The following is a 25,243-nucleotide window of genomic DNA, read 5'->3' on the forward strand; positions in this document are numbered from 1 at the left end:
TGGATGGCCACCAAAATTCATCACCATTCTTCTCCTGCTCCATGCTGGCAAATGAGTGATGGTTCTCAGTAACAAATCTATTACAGATCCCTTTGAGGTTAAGACTGGAGTTAAACAAGGCTGTGTCATCATTCCAACACTCTTCACAATATTTCTTACCATGATGCTACATCTCTCCAGTTGAAGTAGAGCTAAACTACCAAACGGATGCTTCAAGGATGTCCTCAAGGTCAACTTGAAACAATGCAACATCAACCAAAACTCAGGGGAAACTACTGCCCAAAGCAACCCCAAATGGAGGAAAAGCCTGCTGCAAGGATCTCAGTACTTTGAAACCTCACAATGACAACAGGAGATGGAAAAGCAGGAGCAGCAGAAACAGCGTGTGGCAGACTGAACCAAGAATCCAAAGCCACCCACCCGGCATGGAAACACACGCAATTTGCAATAGAACCTGCTGATTCCAGATTGGCCATCCCAGCCATTTTCAGACCCACAGATAAGACAGTCATGAAAGACAATCATCCTCAACTGTGAGGGATTGCTGATGTGATCTGCCATAGGTCAATGCAACCTTTAGCAACCACAATTGTGATCTAGTTTAATTCCAGGACTGGCTGATCCCTGGCTATTGCTCCTAGAATGTGGTCTAAAAAGGGTGCTACTGCACCACTGCACCTCCTCTGGATCACAGAATGTTTAGCTAGGAATTGGCATTAAAAAATACTTCCAGGAGGCAAAGAATAAAAGGAACTGCCAGTTTAATTCCCAGAATTAAACTAGATCATACTTGTGCACTTTAGTAGGTCAAGAATTTTTAAAGTGCCTGTCCCAGTACAAAAGTGAGAGCAAAGTAAAGTACTAAACAGAATTACACACATTCTCTTAAATGAATGTCATCTCTGGAGACAGGGACTAACACAAAAGAATAATGATAAAGTTTCCCTGTAGTCCTTGCCAGATCCTTTACATCCAGCCCATGCTTCTTGAAGCTCCTGAACTATTTGAACACTAGTGCAAATAAAGCCAGTCTTTGGGTTGCTCTAAGTTGCACTGGCCTGTAACAGATCATGGAAGACCACTATATTGTAGAGTGCAGCCTGATGCAGCCATGCTCTTGTCAAATAAAGGATAATGCAGGGATGGGATATTCCAAAGTGGTTCATCATTGGCCTAGCTCTGCTTGCACTGAAGTCTTTGATGGCAGTGGCCTGTTCACCCCAATCGGGCAGAGGAAACCTGGAAGCAGGGGTGCAGCCACCCCTGCAGCACTGGTCTCTGCTAATGCATTCCCTCCTTTTCAAAAACCTGAATTCACTTATACTACTTTTTGATATTGGAAGGAAGGCAAGTGAAGGAAAGAAAAACTTAAAAGTGCAGCTAAGCGATAATTATGACAACTGCATTCTGGGTAACTTTCCTTAAAAACTACAAAGCATCAGTGTGAAATTGTCTGCATCACTCAGCTTCAAGATCCTTTGCCTTGGCACAAGCTAGAGTAGCTTGAGTATTGCTATGATTTATACCAACTGGCAAACATCCTGAAGCAACCCCTGCAATCAGCTGAGCATTACCAGAGCACAATGAGGTCTGGCAACTTTTACACTGCTCTCTCTCCACCCTATGCTGTGAAAAGGGTGATAAAAAAGACTTGGCTCTTCCAGCTCTAAGTGCCCTGGGAACTGTTCTGCATTGTAGTATCCATGTCCCCAGAGGAAGTGTTAAGGCAGGAAGGATACCATAGAGAGTTGCTGTGAACAGAACTATGTACTTAGTGAAACCTTAGGAACAGCCAGCGATTATTGAACATTTTTGCACTGGAAAAATAGACTGTAATGTTTCCTCCTTTCTCCCTGCAACTGAACCTCTGAAATTAATAACATTTTTTAAACAATAGTTACAGCAACATACCTGTCATCTTGGAAGTGCTCGTCTAATGTTATAGTACCCTAGTCCTTGCTTCTCTGTAAATATTTCACCCTATTGCAAACACATTTATGCTATTTTATTCTATGGCCTTACTTGGCAGGTGATCATGAAAATGTTAGCAACTCAGAACTGACAGCCCTGCCTCATGGAGCTATACTGATTTATACCTCAGGAAGAGCTAGCCAACAGACTTTTTCTTTCTTTTTTTCTCCCCAATTTTTATTTTGTTCTTTGGTTTAAAGGGTTGAGTCTGCAATCCTCCTGGAGTCACTGGGGATTAGGCCTCAAATAGTTAAAGTAAATACTAAAAGTATAATTTCCCAAGTATTGAACAGTATTAAGTGAAGCAAATAAGTCAGAATATTGGACTTCATATTTGTGGAACATTTTCTGTAGAATTCACTCATCTTGGCCGAGTCCTACTTTGTGCTGGTTCTAGGCATCAGTACTACGAATGTCAAATTTGCGTATTTATAAAACCTCCTTGAAAACTACGCTGCAGGCTATGAATGGTTCTTCAGCTTCCTTCCCTCTCCCCGCCTTTGGTTACAAAATTCAAGTTCATCCACCTTCGTGATACTTAACTCTTCCCCAATCCTACTGTTTTGTATCCCAACAGTCCCAAAAATGTGTAATACTCATATTTCAAATTTGTACACTGTGGCAGTGTCCCCACATGTAGGCACATGAGGTCTGTGGGGCCACAAACCATTTTAACACATGCCCCACACTACACATTTGTAGTGCAGGGGCAAAATTTGTTACTGGGATTTCCTACTAGCAAAAAAATCCCAAAACCCTTAGGGAAAAAGTGGCATGGCGCAAGCTACAATAGCATGCACTGCAACAAACAGAAGCTTGGTCCTCCAGAAAAATGTTCTGGCTGCCAGCCAGAGCATCTCCACTCCTCCATTTGTGCCCCAGCTGCTTCTGCATGTCAGAAGCTGAGAGGAGCTGGGCAAAGGCAGTTTGCCCAAAGCAGGACACAGTCTGCTGCAACAAAGTGCACGTGTAGGGGTGTGCACTGCAGCACAAAGTAGTGGCATAAATTTGTGCCTCTACTATTTGTACCACTGTAGGTACGTGCTGCTGTACATCTGGATGCAACCTGTGTGTGCTGTTTCTATCCCAAGGTCATACATGACACATATTTACCTTGTGCACTTAACCGCAGTTGTGGAAATAATCATGCAGAATTGCTATTTTTTCCCCTTAAATGAAATACTACCGCTACTCAGAAAAAGTCCTGCTTCCAGCTAGATGAAAAGCTTTTATACTAACTGCCAGAACGAGAGAACAAACCATAAAAAATATTCATAATGAGGATGTTTGCTACCTGAGTTACATTTATCCAAGAAACAGCATTCTTCTGGCAGATTGTAGGAAAATGAAAACAACTGGGAAAACCATAATAAAACCTGACAGCAAAAGCTTTTAAGATGTTTTATCCTTCTCTCTCATGTGCATGGCTTTCAGGATGAGAAAATAGGGAACATGGCCAGAAAAGGGGACAATTAAAATTCCCTGTTTTCTATTCTTGCAATAACTTACAGGGCTAGTTCAAAGTTAGATGTTTGGACAGGGTACTGTATAAAGAAAGTAATCTTTTCCCCCTCCTTTTGGACTGTCAGAGTACTTGAGTAATTACTTTACACTCTCTGAACTGAGTGTACTTTACACTCAATGTTCCCAACAAATCCTTTAGGATTTGCAGTAATTAGCATTTGTTGTGGGAACTGCAGGTCTAATATATTGCTGAAGAAAGAATGGATTGTAAATATATACTAAAGGGACACTATGTGAGCAGAAAAGAGTAAGAAAGATGCTTCTCTGATAGAGACCGCAACACAGACAACAATTTAAATAAGAAAATAGAAAGGAATAAAATATCCAGATTCTCATCATTTTTGAAGGCAAAGAAGTATTAATAAATATTTTGCATTGTTAAATTTCCAGGATTTTTCATCTGAAGACATCAAAGTACTGACAGCCACATACAATTAGAATCATCATCCTGGCTTTGCAGATGGAAAAACCTAGGTACAAAGAATTGCCCAGAGGATCTCCAGCCCCTATTTCTATTCTCTGATTACTCAAGCCCCCCACCCTCTCCAGTAGTTGAGAGCAGCAATGTGAATGTTTGTTGTATTAGCCTGTAGTAGCCTAAAAATACATGACCATTTTTTGTATATACACAAATTATACAGATTATAACCAGTATAAACATACTGGTTACTCTGCACATCTACAACTCCCTTCTAGTGAGCAAAGACCTACAAAAGATAAAAATCCTACTACTAATACCAACTAAAATACTTTCTTATGTAGCTGAAATAATAAAGATCCATTTTTTATGTAATAAAAGTTCTATACTCAAACAGCATGCTTTTAAGAATGCAACCCCTAAGACACTATACTGAACCAGGATATTTTGGAAGTACCTAATAGACAACTGCAGTGCGTGCAGTCAGTAGATCCATTTGTTCTTTACACTGAATTTTACTGTACAAAGTAAAGTGTCTCAGTAATGTAGACTCAGGGTTGCTATACCAGGTTTGGTATACTCACTAGGACAAAGCACTTCCACCTTCTGACCAAAACTATTCATTAAGAAGAAGGGACAATTTGTGTACCAGTTCCAATCATGCTGAAAAAAAAGAGCAACTGAAGTAAAAAAAATAACATTAAACCAAAATCAAAAAATGCTCCTGAAAAGCCAATTACAAAACGGTCTTCATCATTTCCACCATTGGATTACATAAGAGACTGCAGAGATTCAAGGGATGAAAACCAAACTACATATTAAACAAAACTGGGATATATAAAATGTAAGTAGTGAAGCCAAAATATTAGGGAAACAGCCACAACTGAATTCTGCTGCCAGGAACTAGTTAAATAGGAAGAACAGCAAGATCACAATTCCTGTCTCCAATTCTGCAGAAGTAGACATCCGCCTTAGCTTATGCTCTCATGGAAACCGAAATGTTTGCATGAAATCTCCTTCAACATTTCTACACTCTTCTGAAATATATCATCTACCCATGGAAGAGAAGATCAATTTATACGCAGAACTCACTTACAATCATGATGAGCATGTATCTATAGGTCCCTCAGTGGGTCTGGGATATAAGTAAATTTGTACTATTCCCAGGAGGAAAAGTAAATAGGCTGAAGTTAAAATTCTGCATTGGCTATTTTCAAGAAAAAAGAAACATCTTCCAGAAATAACAATGAAAGTAAAACAAGACAAACAGAAATTTTAAAAAACTACTGGAGAGCTGGAAAATTTTCAGTTCAGAATAAATATAAATTTCTATTGTGGTACATCATTCAGGGAGGTTTATGTCTCAAAGGGTATGTCTCAATGTGGTAATGGCTATGTATTGGAGGAAACATGTCAAGAAATTCCTTACTGTCTCAATGAATTCAATGATTTCTAGAATCCATAAGAGTCCATGGGAGGCATCTTCAGCTTGATTAACTGAAATAGAGCCAGGCCAACTTCTACCACTTAACGACTGGAATGTCTCAGTGGGTGCATCCACACGTGCAATTAATGTGCCTGAATGCCCTGGGCTGGCAGGGGGCATGGGGACTTAGCCCCAAGCTCTGAAGGGCAGGGGAGGGGTGGAGTTGTCCCAGCTCAGCGGTGGCCAGCTCTGTCCTAGCCAGGGAGAGATCAGGCTGGCCCTGAGTGGGAAGAGGAAAGCGAGGGGAGGTGGGGTGGCAGCCAGAACAGCTCTCTCCATGATGTGCAGATCAGGACAGTTCTTGCTGCCCCCTGTGGCCCCCTGCTGCCTAGGCTTACTGGAAGCAATTTGCTCCTGGTCAGCTTCTACACATGCAGTACAGGACATTAGTTTAAAGCACCCTTTTTGTAGTACCGGTATCTACAGGTATTAGAAAATGGCACATTAGACTGATATACTATGCAGTAATTGCTGTGCATGTGTAGACAGTGACACTTTACTGCAAATGTTCAGTAAAGCGCCTCATGTCACCTAATGTCACCTAAATATAGCCATGAGTCTGTGCAGGCCTCAGACGCAATATAAATTGCAGTTGAAGTCACAAAACTTGCAAGAATTCGTGCATTAATCCAGAGATATTGTACTACCTTGTTCAATGACTGTGGTAGTAGTTAATGTGGAATGAGAAAGTGTCCTCAGTTTTTAAATAAACCCTTTTAAAAGATAATTTTATGGATACAGTCAGCATAACTGCAATTGGATTCGAGGATAAGATACCGATTAGCTGACAATTTTGGCAGATTAATTTATAGTTTAGAAGTACACACAACAAATTTGTGTTTCCATTCTACAACCACAAGCAAAATTCAATTTTCTCTAAGTTCTAACAGAAGAATTTACTAGTCCTTTATTACTAGAGTAACCAAAATGAAATAAGACATATATATTTTATTACTTAAAGCCTATGGATATCTTCATATGAGTCACAATCCACAGTTCCCAGACAATAGCATTGGTCCTAACCGTGTCAAAAGACATTCCAAGCTATAGAAGGCTTCTGTAGTTCTTTTATAAAATGTCTGTAAAAAACTGTCAACATCACCTATTACCATGGAGAAACATGGAAAAGAAACATTTGGTGTTCTGTGCCTTGCCTCATACTGGTAGTATGGAACATCTTAAAATTACTGACTCAATAGTAAAGACATCAACTTGGGCCGAACTCAGCACCACTGACTTCAGAATAATTAGATCACTTACAGCTAAATAAAATCGGGCCATGTATAAACCTGATTGCTAAGATCCTAAGGAATACGCTTCAGAAAAATCCAGGAACTGGTGGGCAGGATCCTATGGGAGGCAAGTCTGAAAGGAAGAGGAATCAGGAGAGCTACTATCTTAACAAAACCCTAACAAGGGCACAAGAGTAGGCTATCCTAGCAAAGAAAGACAGAAGGTGCAGCATAAGATCATACTAGCAAACAGTGAATGTTTCAGTGTACTGAAACTCAAAAAGGAATCTTATAAAAAGTGGAAAATTGACCACATTTCTAGGGAAAAGTATAACAGTATCACACAGTCATACAGGGAGAAAAACCAGGAAGGCCAAGACAAATTAAGATGCAGCTCACAAGGGATGTAAAAAGGTAACTAAAAACATTTTACAAGTATGTCAGGAACAGTTCAGGCCCCTCACTAAATGCAGAAGGCAGTGTAGAAACATGATGTGGAGAGGGCTGAAATACCTAATGATTATTTTACTTCAGTTTCACAAATAAAGTTAACTACAAGCAGCTGACAGCAAGAACAGTGGAGGAGATAAGCAGCCTAGAGTAGTGGAAGTACAGTTTAGAAATTGCTTAGAAAAGCTGAAAACTTTTAAATCAGCAAGGCCAGAGTAAATGCATCCTAGAGTACTCAAGGAGTTAGCTGAGGTAATTTTGGAGTCATTGACTATTCCAATGGTTCCTTTTTGGACTCAAGGCACCCCATTTTGGACCCAAGGCATGCCTCCAAAACCCATGCAGAAAAAAAGCGGGTCAGCAAAATGTGGAGGCAGCATGCACCACCCAAAACAGGAGCCTGGCCAGCCAGAGCCAAGCTCCAGCTGTGAGCCAGGCTCCCAGCTTTAAGAGCAATACAGCTGCAGCTTCACTGACCCCAAGGACTCAAAGTAAGGTTGCTGGGGCAAGCACAGTTCCTAACCCCAGCCTTCCCTACCCCACCCAGGGTAACCTGCCACACACTAGATGGCACATGGCACAGGTGTGCCGCTGCTAGTTGTCCCCAGGGAACCAAACGTCCACGCTCATCTGGATGTGACCATAGAGGTCAAGTGAGGACCCAGATGACTGGAAAAGGGCAAATGTAATGCTTGTTTTTAAGAAAGGGAAGAAGGAGGATCTACAGAATTAAAATCTGCTCAGTTTGACCTCAAAACCTGGAAAGATCATGAAGCAAATCATTGAGGAATCTCTTTCTAAGCACCTGGAGAACAAAGTGATAAGGAAAAGCCAACATGGATTCATCAAGAGCAAGTCATGACTAACCAACCTAATTTCCTTCTATGACAAGATGACTGGCTCTGTGGATATAGGGAGAAGGATGAGCAGTGGATGTAATATACATCAGTGTCTTTTGGCACTGTTTCCCATAATACTCACACAGGAAGTCTTAAATGACCTCCCAAGGTCCCTTTGAGCCCTACTTTTCCAAGCTTTTGATCTTCCTTAGTTTCTATAAAAAATACTAGCTTAGCTGAAAGTAAAAATAACATCTGGTGGTATGCATCCAACTCTCCCAATTTAACAAAATATGCAGATCTTTTGGGGTATACCTCGCTTCTCTAGGCTAAACAGTAACCTACTGACTAGTATCCATCTTGCCATGCCAGGGAAATTATCTATTTCTATGACCTCCTTGGTCTATCTATTTCTCCCTATCCATATTCAGGATTTTCTCAGAAGGATTTGCACCAGGAAATAAACACCAAATGACAATGAGATTCAAGTTAAGCATTCATGGGCATACAAGTGTTGTATTTGTATTCTGCTACCCAGATGAAGCCTACCTCTGATACTAAGGTTTTCAATCAGTGATGACTATTCTGGTGGACATGGAAAAAATTGAACAGGGTGGTTTTCGGCTTTAACTTCATAGCAATACATAAAAAGTCTTAGATAAATCTTCTGATAAACTTAAGCAAGGCCTGGGACAAAGTCCCATGTAGGATCCACATCTCTATTCCCTTGCACCTTAAAAAGTAACTTTTATCCTTGCAAAAATCTAACATGACATGACCACCTACTCTGCTGGTGTTTTACTCTATACTTTGCAAAACTATACCATTACACAATGGAAAATCAGATCTGTAATAGTTAGGAGTTCTGGCAAGAGCAAAGTATAGCATAGCATACACTATATCATACCAATATTCACTAACCAAATTACTTTTGTAAGATGCATAGATTATATAGACATGAATTCTGAATGGTTGCATTGCCTATGAGTGAACGGTACAGGCCATTCTCTGTCTCTCCCTCCCAAATGCATTTAGTTTATTCTCTTGTATAATAGTACTTGTATAGTCAGTTATATAGTTGAACAGTTTTATAATTACAGCCCTTGTATAGTGCTTCCCCTGTAGGATCAACAATTTAGCCCAAATGTGTTTCTTTCCAACAGGGTAACAGAGAAGCAAAAAACCATTTTTTTTAAGTTAAAATAACATGTGATGGAGATCACTGGAAGGCAGCACTTGGGAGCTGGTGAAGTACATTAAACTATTTTCAAATTACATTTTAAAAAGTCCGAAGCTAGCAATACCCTATAAGAAGCTAGCCATTGTTCCACTAGTACATGCTAAACATTCATTTCTGTACGTGTTATATTTATATAACCCACGTTAAACATTTATTTTTACACAGTGCAGAACCTCTGGCCTAACTGTTGTTCAGGATATTGATTTACAGTTTAAACACATAAGGTCCCACTCTGATTATGCCTGCTATCATGAAAAATTAAGTCAGCATTTGCAATTAAAAAAAGAAAAGAAAAGAAAAGATGCAAGCACTTGGATTTTCAGATTGGCGGGAAAGGGAAAGACTGCCATCCCCATTTGGGAAGCACGTTATATAGATTATTTTGGACAGCAGCCATAACATTTTTCAAGCCGGGGTCTAGATTTGTTCTCTTCCCTTCTTATCACTCTGGGAATAAGTGGTTATCATATTATCATTACCTGGAAGATGTGTGAAGAAAGTCAGTGCCTGGATTAGTCAGAATTTTCAACATATAACTGTAGATAGTATACAATAGGATATACAAAATTAAACAAAGATCAGAGTTTCACAAGAACATTTGGTGCCACATCATAAAAAGCAGCACCATCTGATCTGATAAAAATTGAATCAGAAATGTGAGATGCATTGGTACCAATTTAAAACAATGGAGTTTGCATTCATTACTTTAATGAGCATTGTATAAACCTTATGATTAGTGTTTACTGCAGACGTCAATAGTCACCCAGTGGCAAAAAGGAAATGTGTATTCTTGCCAGCCTTGATCAAAACTTCTAGCCCACAAATACCCTGAAAGGATGCAGTTTCTCTTCTGCTTCCCAGTAGTCCTTGGCAATATATTCTATGCATTTATGAAGTTCCTGAATTAACAAGATTGGCAGGCATAGCTATTTAGCATTACACCAAGTAACTAGGTGAATGCAGTGAATATCACGTCTCTAAATACCTTTGTTGTCTGTTAAAAATCAATTGTCCAAGTATTTTAATCAATGTCAAAAGTTGAAGTTGATGTTAGCTGATTAGATGGTTTAAGCAAATAGCCAAGTTCAGTTATTTTTCTGCTAAATCAGTTATTTCCTTAAAAAAGTATTGATAAATAAGTGGTGAGGTGGGGAGAGAAGGAAAAGGATTGTATTTGAATGATGCCCAATATGAAATACAGTTAAAAAAACAAAACAGAAACCAGGGTCTCTAAAATCAAAGCAAGGCAGGCAGAAGTGAAATACTATCTATTTTCCCAAATTAAATAGGTAGCAAGGACTGCCTGTTTCTTGCAGAAAGATAAAAGAAGAAAATTGGGTATTTTGTTTCATATACATTAGGATCAGATTGAAGGAAAGAGCAATTGTTCTGTGCAGTGTTATAACAAATCAGTGTTATCAACACAATGTCCATGCTGGAAATAAATAAGACTTTACCTTCTGGTAACCTGGAGGCAGTATGAATGGAATTGGGGTCTTCCTCTTCTTCAGGATGGTAGCGATAAAGGGTCTGTGGCTGCTTTTGGGATGCCTGGTCTTCTTTCAGAACAATGGGAGGTGATGTTGTTGAACTAAACTTGACCTTAGGGAAAAAACTTCCTTCCTGTGTTTCACGGTAAGTTTTTGGCCCATGCGATTCTGTTACGTTTGCCTCTTTGAAGCGTGAATATGTACTGTTCCCCAGCTCCTTATAATCTTTTCTTAAATGTTTTTTTGTTTTAGGGCGGGCACTGCCTTCTTGTTCATTTCTCTGTCTGTCCCCTTGCTTCCCCTTGGATTTTCTCTCAAATTCTACCACTACTTGCTTGGGTGTTGCTGCTGGAGCAGTTGTTTGCTTCTCTGGAATACTGCTAGTCGCTGGTGCTTTCTTACTTGTATTCTGCACTGCAGGTGACACTGAGGTGCTTATGTCTTTCCTTTCCTCCTCTTTTTCTGTTGGATTAATCACAAGGAAGGGAGTAGGAGTGTGTATATTGAGTGTTGTAGCAGTTTCTTCAGCACGTGAAACAGGTTGAGCCAATGTTGGGGGAGTTGCACTGACTGTGGGGTAATCATAATCCTCACTCTGTTCTTGGATAACGCTATCTGGTTCTTCATGGGCTGCATAGCTCCTATGTTTTTTAGGAGACTCTACCTGTGTGATGTCTCCTTCTGGTGCCTCCTGATCATAGCTATATGGATCATCATAGTGTCTCTCTGGTTCATTCTCTTCAGTATCCAGGGGACTCTCAGTGGTTAATGAAAATTTATCACAGTCTGGGATCTGGTAGCACATCAGTTTACCTCCAGAATTTGGGCAATGACAAACCTTACAATGAGGCACATGGAATGTGTGGCCTGCTACATACTTCTGATCTTCATGGAGACAGCCTATTCTTCTACACTGAGGGCAACCATCATCAGATAACACAGAATCAATACAGTTTGGGGGCAACTCAGGGCAAAGCATGAACTGGCAGCTGATCTTGCCTCCTCCCTTGGGACATGTGCATTCAGTACTTCCAAAGTCCACAGGATAAGATTGCCCTTCAGGGACCTTGCCATTCACAAATCCCATATTGACACAGTCATAGTACTGATAGCCTTCACAAGTACAACCATGTTGCAGACACGTAGCACAGCATTCGCCAGGCTCAAGCACCTCTTCAATACAGTTCTCCAGGGGCTGGCATTCCACTCCTGTACAGTCCTTCTGAGCATACGAGATGCCAGTCCAAAGAAGCACCATAAGGACAGCACTCACATAGCTCAAATGAGAGAACTGGTGCCCATCCATAATCTTCCTAAGTAAATTAGGCAACACTCCAGTCATGGAAATTCTATTTTCTCTGGAGGACTGTAGGTTCAGCTCCTATCTGCAATATTTTCTTTAATTCTCCTTTTCTCATAGATCCTAGATTTATGAAAGAAAACTCTGTTAAAGACTATACTCGGCACATATCCTGTTAAACATTAGAAATCCTTAAAAAGTTGGGATAAAATCCAACATCTGGAAATCTAAGTACAAAATTAATCATAATGTCTTCCAAGCATTGTAGGCACTAGGCCCCAAGCTGCATGTTTTTCCCCCCTTCTCTCTTTTTAAGAAAAATCCAAGATTGCCTTTTTGTAGCTATTCATAAAGCGCGCGCGTGCACACACACACACACACGGAGTAAAATAAAAAGGAGCCCATTATACTTCAATATGCCTTTGTTACTTATTCTTTCTGACTAAGCAAAGGAAAGATTTTTTGGCAGCTCACAAGCAAGTATACAGCTCTTCCTCTGCAAATGTAAGCTTAAGATATTTAATCTTTATGTTTTAATGGTAATGAAACAAATTCTGAAGACCTTACCTAGATAAAATTTAGCCTGGTTTGAGACTTTAGAGCTCATCCCTATATACCTGAACTCATATTAGGGTTCCCCAAGCCACACATGAAGTACAAATAATAGCATATTGCTAGCAATGTATTTTTAAATCTATAATGCTGGAGGTTACTGCACCTGTACATTAAAACATCATATTGCTGCTTGTGCCTAAACGGACCCTTCATCTACAATATATATAAGGGGCCAGCTCCACTGAACACCTAGGACTCATTAGAAGACTTTCAGTTTGCAATAACTTTAAAAGCTCCAAAAAGACTAGAAAAGCGAATATGGATATCGATGCCAGCCAAGAATCTACTGCAATATGTAGGGTTTATTTGGGACAGCATTGCAGTTGCTTTGTTACTATAAGACTCAATTAATCTAATATAGACTATGAAAGATTTTAAATATGAAAATGAATAGCAATTAAAATGTGTTTTTCTACAGGATTTTTTTAAAACCCCTTTGATGCATTCTGAATAAACTTAAATCATTATATAGTAATGTGAAACATTTGTGGTTGTGGTCATACATATCAAAAGTACACACATACATCTACATGCTTACACACAATTACACTTTCATGGTTAACATGGAAAAGTAGAAAGGGCAGAATGAGTCTGCTTTTTGTTTCATAGAATTAGTGGTCCACATCTAAAAAAAAAACAAAACAAGAAAAAACAAAAACACATTTGTTGAATGGGGAAAATGTTTGTACCAGGAACAATAAGCCATGCATAAAATGGGAATATTGCCAGAAAAGCCATTCAAAAAGATTAATTCTCTGACAAACTTGGTTTCCAACAAGTCTGCTCAAAGGCACTGCTGGAAATTGGCCAGAATGTGGGAAGATTGTGCCTGTCCTGATAAGATATGAACCTCTTATTGTATTCAGTTTTCCAGGGTTCCATAACAAAATCTGAATTGGTGGGCTACGCTATTCATTATTACTGTGATTCTTACTCAAATTAGCAATAAAAACTGTGATTTTTCTGAAAAACAAAAAAATGCCACGGAAAGTATAACGTATCAGAAGAGATCCATTCTCCGAGAACCTCTTCCAAACTTGGATTCATAGAAAGAAGTGACAGAGTATTCATTATGCAGCTCTCAAATGAATTCAAGCCCATTCAGCTTTTTATCTAAAAATGTTGTTCTGCTCTTTCTTTTCCAGGCAATCTAAATGTATCCTAGGCTATAGGGCTTAGACTGGGAACTAATAAGTGGAAAGCCAAAGATAAGATAATGACAGCTAGCTGGTAAGGATCTAGAAACAAGGCTAATACTTTGTTACCAGAACTTCACAATGGAATTTCCTTGTTCTAACACTTAAGCACATAAATCGTTGGGTCAAATTTTCCTCTTGTGGAAGATACACACCTATTGTATTTACTCAGATTTAAGACAACTCTGAATATAAGATGACTCCCCCCACCCCATACTTAGATTCTATATATGGAAAATGTATACATTTGTTATATTTTTCCAGGTATAGAATCTAATTGTTGGAGATTTGCCTTGAATTTGTCCCCCTCCCACTGCTACAGCAAGGAAAATAAATCTGGAGGGTCAGGCAGCCCCCTTGCCTTCTGTCTCCCAAACTTCTTCCTTCTGAAGCCCCTTCTCCACACCCTTATGATCCTTTTCTCTCTGAGCACATGGAAGTGAGGGGCAAATCTAAAAACGCTAAGTGCATCTAAACAACACACTTGACTGCATATTAAACTAATCTAATGCGCAGTAAAGTGTCACCATCTACATATGCACAGCAATTACTACAGAGTAGATTAGTCTAATGTACTGTAGATACAGGTACTAGAAATCAGCACATTAAACTCATGTGCCAAAGTGCTCATGTAGACGTTGAATGGGAGTAAATTGTTCCTGATCAGACTAGACAGCAGGGGGCCACAGGGGGCAAGGAAAGCTGTCCTGGCTCAGCAGATGCTGCCTCCCAGCTGTGTGGAGTTTGCGATGTCTCCCAATCTCCACATAACTGGGATAGCTGTCCCAGCTGCTGGGCAGCTGCCTCCCAACCACATAGAGATCAGGATCAGCCCCCATGCCCCCTGCCAGCCCAGGGTTGGCACTTGGGGGAGCCTGGAGCTCCTCCTGGCTGCTGCAGGGGGGGCAGAACAGCCCTGAACTGCAAATTTACTCCAATGCATGCAATGTGCACTACCATGTATCTTATTCAGATGGGCTGTACTAATCTATCCTTGTGAAAGGGTCACTAATCCCCAGATAAACTTTGTCTTCTTCCCTAAGAAGTAGAAGGCAAGGGAAGCCCTATCCATGCCCATCTGTTTCTTGGATGACTGCCTCCTCACAATCCAGGCTGAAATGAGAGCTTAGCTGAAAGGGGGCAGAGGGGTGTGGAAGCTAAACACCAGCCTGGTGGAAGATGAAAAGACCCAGAGCAGTTTCAGAGAGCAGTACATGGGCTGGAGGACCGTCAGAGACCTGTACCTAAACCAGACAGAGCAGTGGGCCAGTGTCAAAGAGAGGACCAAAGGCTTCTTCCAACAGGGCAGCAAATGGTGAGCCCTCTTCCAAAGAAGGCAGCATGTGTGCCTGACCTGTAAGTTGCAGGCCCTGCACAGGCAGGCAGGAGCAGGCTGGGATGTGAGGGAGAATGTGTGGAAGGTGGAGGCCCAGATTGTACCAGGAGGAAGCTAGGAAAAAGATCTTCCAGGGCAGAGCCCACTAGGTGCAGGAAGTGGAGGTGTGATCTGCTTACTTTAGTAGGTGAAAGAAGAGCAAAGAGAAGTCCATGACGTGTCTGTAACATGGAGCAGGAGCAGACCACCGTTCAAAGGAAAGCATGCTGGAAACAGTGGCTACCTTCTACTGAGAGCTCTAAACCGCACAAGCAGAGGACCCAGGGGACATGCAGCAGTACCTGCAGAGGCTCACCCAAGTCCTCAGGGAGGCTGACCAGAAGCAGCTGGAGGAGGAGTGGCCTGACCTGTAGACCTCCAGAGGACCCTCTGGAGTTTCAAGAAAGGTAAGACTCCTGGGTCGGATAACCTCCCCAAGGAGTTTTAAGTGGCCTTCTGGGATCTGGTGGGCCCCAACCTGCTGGAGCTCTTTCAAGAGCAACTGCAGGAGGGCTGCAAGCATGCTGGAATGGACTGGGGCCTTGTGACCCTCTTGTTCAAGAAGGGTCCAAGGGAAAAGTTGAACAACTAGAGACATATTACCCTCCTGAACTTCAACAGTAAGCTGCTGGCCAAAATCTTGGTCAAGTGATTTAACCATGTTCTAGGTTCCATCATCCATGAGGACCAGTCATGCGCAGTGCCAAGACATCAAATCCACAGCCCTGCTGCAAATGAGAGATGTATTCCAGCTGGAAAGGGACAGAGAGCAGAAGGTCGTTGTGCTAAACCTGAACTTGCAAAAGGCCTACAAAAGAGTATCACACCAATTTCTCTTCAAGACACTGAAGCAAATGGGAGTCCATCTGACCTTCATCCACCAGATAAGGACACGGTCAACGGGTTCTTGAAAGCACGGATTGCAATAGAGTCGGGGGTCCATCAGGGCTGCCCACTCTCCCCAGTCCTGTTCATCTGTGCCCCTGGCCTAGCCCCTGGCAGGACCCCTGGCCCAGTGCATCAGGCAGGACTCCATGATGAGTGGAGTGCAGATCCCCAGTGGAAGCAAGGAAGAGACAAGGGGCCTGACCTACATGGACAACCTGAACATTCTGTATCAGAATAAGTGTTCAGTAGAAAGAGCCCTGTGGCACACACAGATCTACAAAGCAGCAGCAGGGGCCAAGTTCAGTATGAGCAAGAGTACCTGCCTGGCCATGAGTGAGCTTGGGAACCTTGAGTCCCTAGGGTTCTTGGTTCTCCATGAGGGGGTCAAGATCCTCAGAGTGGGAGGATGCCTGGGAGAAGGAGGCGGCCAAAGTTAAGCAGAAGTTGAGTCTGTGGCATGCATGCCACCTCTCCATGAGCGTGGGGGAGGCATATGGCGCTCATGAAGGCAGTTCTGTTACCGGTGCTCTTGTTACACCACATTGGTCTTCCCCCCTCTGAAGTATGTCACCCACAGAATTTAGAGAGCCACATGTATCTTCTTCTGGAGATCCAAAGGGGAAAGGTGGCAAGGAAGTCCCTGGACAAGAAGAAATGGACTAGGGGCAAGGGGATGCCAGACAACCTACTCAAGCCAGGCTGGCAAACAGTGCAGAGACCAAAACAGCCTGTCTCATCATGTATTTTGCAGGTCACCTTTTGCAGGTATTTTGAGATGGTGGGGGGTGTACGCACCAACCAACGGGCGACCATAGACCATGAAACACCCTGGGTTCTACAGAGTCCTGAATGAGTTCCAAAGCAAGTATGGATTACAGAACAAAGGCTCGGTGACCATGTCAAACCATAGGAAAATACAAAGGGCGATCAGAACCAGAGACACACTACTGACCATGGAGCTGCTCCCCAGTGACAACTGCCAGGCCATCTAGAAGTGGATCTTCCACAAGGACCTATGAAAGGACTTCAGAAACCTGAACTGGCTAACAGTCCACCGCACACTCCCAGTGAGGGTGTGGAGACAGAGAGGGGCAAAGGACTGTACCCAACTGCCCCAGGGAAATTTACCAAAGTGCAACAGAGACCATCAACCACCTCCTATGCCTCTTCCCATATTCCAAGGGGGTGTGGAAAAAGGTAAAGTGACTCTGCAAAGAGGTGACAGGGTTCAGGCTGAGGGAGGCAGCACTGTATAGATACTTGACTAAACATCAGGGGACCCCAACAACCCACTTGGACCAGTTTGCATCCTGCATCAGGAATGTCCTGTGGAAGTGCAGGAAACTCAAGATGTACAGACACATGGAACTCAAGGAAACAGACTGTGTTTAAATGCTTCTGTGTGAACTCCAGTCCTACTACCAGAAATCAGTGGGAGTGGATGGAGAAGATGGATGGAGGATGGAGTGCCTAAATACTTACTTCATATAAGTATTCCTGAAATCAGACGGGAGTTGTCCACCTGTACAGAGGGCTAGGGAATACAGGGAAGACGACAGACCACATAAAATCAGTCCCAAACAGGTGAGGGCACTTTTAGAACACTTGGACATTTTCACGTCTGCTGAGCCAGATGACCTGCATCCGAGAGTCCTGATAAAACTAGCTGAGCTCATACCAGGGCCTCTGGCGAAGCTGTTCAAAGAGTCGTGGAGCTCAGGAGTGGTTCCAAATGACTGGAAGAGGGCTAACATGGTACCCATCTTTAAGAAAAGGAAAAGGAATGACCCAGGAAACTACAGGCCAGTCAGTCTAACTTCAGGCTCGGGGAAACAAATCTTTGAAAAAATTGTTAAGGAAGCCATCAATCACAGGCTTGTAACTGGTGGGGTACTAAGAAGCAACCAGCATGGCTTTGTTGAGGGTAGGGCATGCCTAACAAACCTGGTGTCCTTTTACGACCAAGAAACTAACCAGATGGACAAGGGACATGAGGGTGGCATTATTTACCTAGACTTCAGCAAGGTCTTTGATTCCATGAGAGCCTCTCAGTTACACTAAAGGGCACTGGCCTAAACCAGTCTAAAGTGAGATGGGTTGGCAACAGGATCAGAGGCCGATCCCAGAGAGCTGTAAGTGATGGGACAACATCCAGTGGTGTCCCCCAGGGATCAATGCTTGGGCCCATGCCCTTTAATACCTTTATCAATGGATTGGATGAGGGGGTAAAAAGCACAATGATTAAGTTTGCAGCTGACACCAAGGAAATGTGGGCACATCAGAGGATAAGGTAAAGATCCAGGATTACCTCAACAGACTAGTCCTACGGGCTGAACGCAATCAGATGAGGTTCAATAGGGATAATCTGACCTTTACCTTATCCTCTGATGTGCCTGCATTTCCTTGGTCCTTCATCTGGGTCCTTCACCTGGGTAAGAAGAACCTTCACCATAACTATACAATGGATGGTGGTTCACTGGCTGGCACTGCATCTCAAAGGGATCTAGGGGTGACAATCGACCAGAAGATGAATATAAGCCAACAGAATGATGAAGTTGCCAGCAGGGCAAATAGAACTCTGGCATGCTTCAGTCAATATGTTGCTAACAGATCCCGAGAGGTGCTTCTCCCTCTCTGTTCAGCGTTGGTGAGGCCTCAGCTGGAGCACTGTGTCCAGTTCTGGGCACCGCACTTCAGGAAGGATGTGGATAAGCTCAAAAGGGTACAGAGAAGGACCACCCACATGATTAGGGTCCTGGAGGATGGGTCTTTTAAGGAGACACTCCAGGAGCTGGGTCTGTTCAGTCAGAGTAAGAGAAGACTGAGAGGTGACTTGATAGCCACCTACAAGTATGTCAGGGGTGAACACCAAGATCTAGAGGAGCAACTCTTAAGAAAGGTACCCCTTGGGAGGATGAGGACCAATGGGGCACAAGCTAATTGAGGAAAAATTTAGTCTGTACATAAGGAAAAACTTCTTTTCTGTAAGGGTAACTGGAGTCTGGAACACATTCCTAGAAGAGGTGGTGCAGTCGCCATCCTGGGAGGCGTTCAAGAGGAGGCTAGACAAGCAACTCCTCAAGCTCATTTGAGCTCAATAACCTCCTGCCCATGGCAGGGGACTGGACTTGATGATCTTACAGGTCCCTTCTGGTCCTTTGATTCTATAATTCTAAGATGAAGCCAACTCCACCTGGCAAAGGGTCACTTGGCACAGGCTTTTCAAAGACCGCCCCCCACCAAGGGGGAGTGGACAGGGATAACAAAGAGGACAGGAAGACAGTGATGATGACAGCAGCAGTGCCAGGAGCAGTGGAAGCAACAGTGACAGCGACAGTGACAACAGTGAATGAACTAAGACTGTAAATCCCAAAACTGGGGCTAGGACTAAGAGACAGTGTGACTGAGTTAGGGAAAGGACTGCAGACAGGTGCATGGGAGTGCAGGTGCACAGGTGCATTTATTGCAACGGGTGCACAGGCTTTAAATGTGGGTTAAGGTGTGTGATGAAAAGGTTTTGCTAAATGATGTGTGTGTGTGTGTGTGTGTGTGTGTGTATACACTACACACACACACACACACACACACACATATAACCACATGTATATAGAAATTTTTTTTTTTAAAAAAAATAAGGAAGGTCCCATCAGCACGTTTGCCCTATGCAGACCATGTGTTTTACAGTCACATGTAGCATTAGCTGTATTTAATCAGCTTCATAGTTGGTTTCCATTACCGAGCATATGCTGCTTTTGACAACAGTTTAATGAATTTAATAAAATTTCTTTGTATATGAATATAAGACGAGGAGAACCCCCCCACCCAAATTCTCTGACTAAAAACCCAAAATCCATGATAAAAATTAAAGTTCCGCCACAACCCCCCCACCCCCAGAACTGCTGACGCCCCACACTCCCCTTCACAGCCTCAACAACCCTCCTGATGTCCCTCACAAAGTGCAAGTGCTTAGTCACAAAGTGCTTAGATACAAGGGAGAAAGTAGATATTATTTACCTGGATTTTAAAAAGGCTTTCGACACAATGTCGCACCGAATTCTTACAAGCAAACTGAGCAGCTGTGATGTGGATTTTTTCACAGTAAGGTGCGTGAAAAACTGGCTTATGGGATGCACCCAGAGATTGGTGGTGGATGGGGAGGTTTCTCCCTGGAGGGATGTGCGTGCGAATCCCCCCATCCCCCACCGCCACTGCAGAACAGGCCACAGAGCTGTGCAGCCAGCCCCATGCAAGCCTCCCCCTCCCCTGGGCAGCCGGCTGGGCGGCATGCACACCCTGCATCGCTTGCCCGCAAAGCCCCCCGCACAGGGGCATCCCTGTTCTCACCCTCTGGCCCTGCACCTGGCTGCAGTGTGCCACCTGAGGCCGGCACTACCCCCCACTCCCTCAGCCACCTTCCCCAGCCCTGTCCCACAGCCCCCAAGGCCCACATACATCTAGGATCCAGGCACGAAGGGGGAGTCTGAGCCTGAGTCCAGCCTTAACTAACTCAGAGGCTCAGGCCCCACCCTTCCCCCTCTCCCTCCCCCTCTAGGCAGGGCTGGGGATTTCCTACCCTTTCTGCAATCAGCTCTTGCAGGTTTGTTCCAGCCTGCAAGAGCTGTTTGCAAAAGCAGAGAATCCATGAATTTCTCCATTTTTCCATGGGAAACAGAAAACCCGGATCCCTGACCATAAGTCCCCTGTGTAGACCAATTTGTATTTAAGAAAACAGGGGGGAAAGGGGTTCATCAGATGTCCTCAAATATGTGGATACAACATATAATTAAAATTATAACAAAGGCTAATGGGCAATATAACGGTTAGGGAGTGGCTAATGAGGACATCTCTGGAACATCAGGTATAAAGCCAGTAGTGGTACATACCATCTATACCAGCCTATATCAAATAGGAATTTCCAGTTTCAAATAAAACCATTTCCCTTTCCAGTGCACAATGGAAAAAAGCATCCTAAATTCCTTGTTGCCTCAGTCCCATGCTCATCTTTAATCTAACAAAAAAAAAAAAACTATAAACCTCAATTGACACCTTTGCCAATAATCTCAGTGGAGCAACTGACCAATAACTCAACAGTTAGTCTCTCCAAGTTAAGACTGAAGCACCCATTGAAAATCCTGTCCTGTCCCATATCTAAAACACTTTGATCAGTAAGGCTGTCCATCTGACACAGGCCTCAATAAAGATGGACTCTTCAGGCTGTGCAAAAGGCTAATATTGCATGCATGTATGTTCAGTCATATAGTAAAATGGCAAAAAATGATTGTGCATCAGCCAGACATTTACAGTTATCGCACAAAACGAATTAAACAGAGCAAACTGAGCCACGCAGTTTAATAGACATCCTATGATACTTGCTACTTGCCATGGACATTCAAGCTATTCAAATGCAGAGAATAAGGGCTCATTTCACTTACTTAAACTACTAAGTCCTCTTTATCTTTTCCCTTTGTTTCCATCTGTTTCTCCCTCCATAATAAACTGGCTTTGAATGCATGTCAGAACTGGTCTCTAATTCTGCACAAAGAAAAAAAAACAAAACTTTCAGTACAACATATAGGTATGTCTATTGTACCCAACGGAAAAATGCATCTTACGCTTGTTCCAAAAATGCGCATACCCTGTACAGGCAGGTATAGCTGCACTAGAAATTCAGCTCTTCCTAGAGACTATAACGATGTTATAGAAACGCCCACTGGTTTAGATGTTAAAGACTGTTCATACTGCGATTGTACAATAAGTGTCATGAGTGACTGGGGATGTTACACATCTGGAGGACCAGAGATTTTCTAAATTTTCACGATTAATAAAAGACAGGGCTGTCCAACTTTTAGGAAGCCAGGGGCCATATACAGCATGGGCCATAGACCCAGTTGGGACCCACCCGCAGTTCTCTCCCCATTGGTGTGTGCAACCTAGCTCCTCCCACCAGGCAGGCTGTCCAAGCACTCCATTGCATGCATATCCCAGTGCCTCTTCCACACCCTCCCAAGCTACATGTGCCTTGTAGCAACCGAGATAGCCTTGGCCCCCTCCCACCACACACACACCATGCACACCCCCTTCCCAGCTGCGCACATAGTACAGACAGCCCACCTGAAACATGCACCACGGGCAGCCCAGCTTCCTCCTGGGTAGCACACAGCCAAGCATCCTGCCACAGACACAGCACAAGTAGCCTGGCCCTTTCCCACTGTGCTACTCCACCCCAGGACCAGAAGCTGCAGGAGGGAGTGGGAGTCCAGAGACCCTGACCACTCCTTCCACAAGAGCACCAGCTGAAGCAGTGGCCAGGCAGAAGCCTGCAGGCCACATGTTAATCCCTGGCAGGTCACGTGAGGCATATAGGCTGCCAATTGGACAGCTTTGATTTAAAATGCCCATAGCTCATTCTCACTAAATGTAATTATATTTAATGCTTACTCTAATGCCTCTTTACATTACCAAGACAGTACAGAGAGACCTTAGTATAAAGAAGAATCAGGCTCACAAGATTTTTACTGAGTCTTATTAACTTCCTTGATCTTGTTGCTCAGAATTGAGGTGTAATGTCACAACAAATTAAGCCCCACATATATCAAAGAAAATTCCTTTGATGGCTGTATTTCAGTTGTGTGCAACTCTGCAGCAGAATAACCTATATCTCACCCCAAGGCTTGTGCACTGCTCCATGACCCAGAAAGCTTAAATTTGTTTTTGGTGGAATGTCCTAACCTACCAGTCTAAGTTCTCCATTGATTTTTATTCTGTGAAACCTTAATTGCTTCAGTGAGATTGCAGTGAGCAAACACCAGAACAGGACCTCTCACCCTATCCTGATGCACACCTTGTACCACAAGAAAGCAAAAGCTCTCTCTCTATAACGGACACCAAGAGCCTTGATACACAATGCTAAGAATCTGGGGTAACACCACTGAAACCAAAGTGTGAGAGAGAAAAGAAGGAAGCCTCTAGGAGCTAAGCTGCCCCATCAAAAGCACCCTTGCCCAATATCACAGAAAACAATTACAATAAACCCATTCCAAAGCTTATCATTTTTAATAAAAAGAATGAGGTCATATAAGCAGCAGAAATATAGCCGCCCTAGTAAAACCATTGACTATTCATAAGGTCTGTGGTTTTAAAAAAATGACATTCAAATGGATTACCAATTTAAGCACTAGAAGGATGGCATAGATTCATTTCCATTATTAAAAAAAAAGAAAAACTTTAAAAAAATATTGCTTTTGGCTGGCGCATGTTATTTGAGCTTTTAACCATTTTCTTCCTCTTCAGTAATTCACAGGAAAGGCAGGATGAAGACACCCTATGGAATACTCCCCAAATGGAAGAGAGGCCACATGTGAAATATGGGCACAAGACTTTAGCAAGGACATACAAACTTTTCCATTTGCAAATAAGATGAATACCTAGAAGCAGGACATCCAAAGTACATGTCAGTATGCTTCAAAATATAAATAGAATGGGTAGGAAAATAAAATTTCCCTTCCAAGGAAAAATTCAAAATTTTGAATTTATCTTAAAATTGGCAGACAAGGTTCTTTGGGTAAATATGATATTTGAAAAAATTCTTCTTAGCAAGCTTTTGAGTTCAAATACCCTTTGTCAGGCTGAGGAGGCATCTGCAGTTGGTGTGTGCTCTTTCTGGATGGAATGAATAGTAAGGAAGCCAGAGGCTGGTATGCATGCAAGGAAGGCAGTCAATGAAGATGTAAATTGAGGAGTCAGTGTGTGAGAGACAGGCTGGAGGGAGGGAAGGAAGGGGATATCAGATTTACCCCAAGAACCTTGTCTGTCTATGCCCTGAGACCAACACAGCTACAACCTGCACCCATCTTAAAGTTGGAATTTTTCACAAAAAGTCAAAATATTCTAAAAATATGTAGTTCAATAAGGTCACAACACAGTGTATAAACAGATGTAAGAATAAGGTGAAAGGAAGTTTTTTATCTCATTGAAGCATTTAAATAATGTTTTTGAAAAATGTGGATAGAATCAATATGTTCCTTCAAAACAGATTTTTTTCAAGTCACATTGTCTAATGGGAAAAAATGTGTTTCACCTAAAAATTTGCAATCAGCTCTGGTTATAACCAGGGATCTAGGTTTCCATTTCCCATAGAAAAACTGAGAAAAACATGGATTTCCCCTTTCACGGGAGAAAACCGCAAATTACTCATTTTAGTGGAGAAACCCATGGATTTTGCAGTTTTGCAAAGCTCCCTGCAGGCTGGCAGAGTTCCAACTTGCAAGGGGCTTGGAGGGAGCAGGACGAGGGCACTCAGGCAGGGGGTGCCATGTGCAGGTATATGCACATGGCCACCAGGCAGCCTGGAGAACTGCCCTCACATGTAAGTGTATGTGTGGGAGATGGGGGGGGATGGAGGCCCCCGTAGGGAAGGAAGGAGGAAGGGAGGGAGAGAGAGAGTTGGGCAGGGCTGGAGCTGCTACCCAGCTGGGTGGTGTGTGGGGTTTGGGGCCCAGGGTCGCAATGTACAGCTGCAGGACCCCAGTGGGGCGTGGGACAGGTCCATGCGTGACTTGTCAGGGGGTGGGAGGTGGAGCTGGCTCCTTTTGTTGTGGGCAGGGGGCTGTAGACCCAGGTCCCTGGCCACATAGCCCTGGTAGCTGGGAGCCCTTTCTGGCAGGGCTGTGGGGGCAGAGGGAGGGGTGAGGGGACCTTAATTTTAACCACAGATTTGTGGGTTTTTATCAGAGAATTTGCAAATTTTTTAATCAGGGAAAACCAGGATCCCTGGTTATAACCCTGACCCAGATGCCTTAACCCACATACAGATGTTCCATTCTCCCAGTAGAAAGTACAAGTGTACAAACATTCACAACGATTCCCCTGAAACAAAAATGGTAGTTCCCTGGAAAATGACCTGACTGCAACCAGTTAGTAATCACCCTTGGGAGGGTTCTTCCCTAGAGAATGAAAACTTGTATGCTTTCTCATGGCTTAACTTCTCCAGGGGACCAGGAGTTGAGCCATGGGTGACTGGTGCCTCCTGAGTCTGGGAGGGCACCAGCAGGGCACAACCGGGGGGGTCCCCCTGCCAGCCATCCATGAACCGGGGGGACCCCCAGCAGCCAACTGGCAACCATGGGGAGCCAATTTTAGGGGGAGGGCACTAGTGCTCTCTGTGCCCCCCTACCAACCGAAGCACTCACTGTGAGGGGGGGGCATCAGCACTCTCAGGGG

At 43.2% G+C, this 25,243-nt stretch overlaps 1 protein-coding gene across 7 annotated transcripts in view; it reads right to left on the reverse strand.

Annotated features, from left to right (window-relative positions):
* The window catches only part of FBLN2 (fibulin 2), a 243,105-nt gene that overhangs the window by 160,311 nt on the left and 57,551 nt on the right, over positions 1-25,243 (reverse strand). For 5 of the 7 annotated variants that reach the window (XM_059715805.1, XM_059715804.1, XM_019495416.2 and 2 more), the window contains exon 2: positions 10,618-12,073. The exons of 1 other annotated variant lie outside the window; for it this stretch is intronic. In XM_059715805.1, coding sequence (XP_059571788.1) covers positions 10,618-11,992 — 1,375 coding nt within the window. In that variant the 5' untranslated portion in view covers positions 11,993-12,073. Of the gene's footprint in view, positions 1-10,617; positions 12,074-21,456; positions 21,557-25,243 lie in introns of all 7 variants that reach the window. One more of the 7 variants, XM_019495415.2, reaches the window with a different exon arrangement.

The sequence above is a fragment of the Alligator mississippiensis genome, chromosome 12 (genome assembly GCF_030867095.1).
Source record: "Alligator mississippiensis isolate rAllMis1 chromosome 12, rAllMis1, whole genome shotgun sequence".
Taxonomy (NCBI): Eukaryota; Metazoa; Chordata; order Crocodylia; family Alligatoridae; genus Alligator; species Alligator mississippiensis.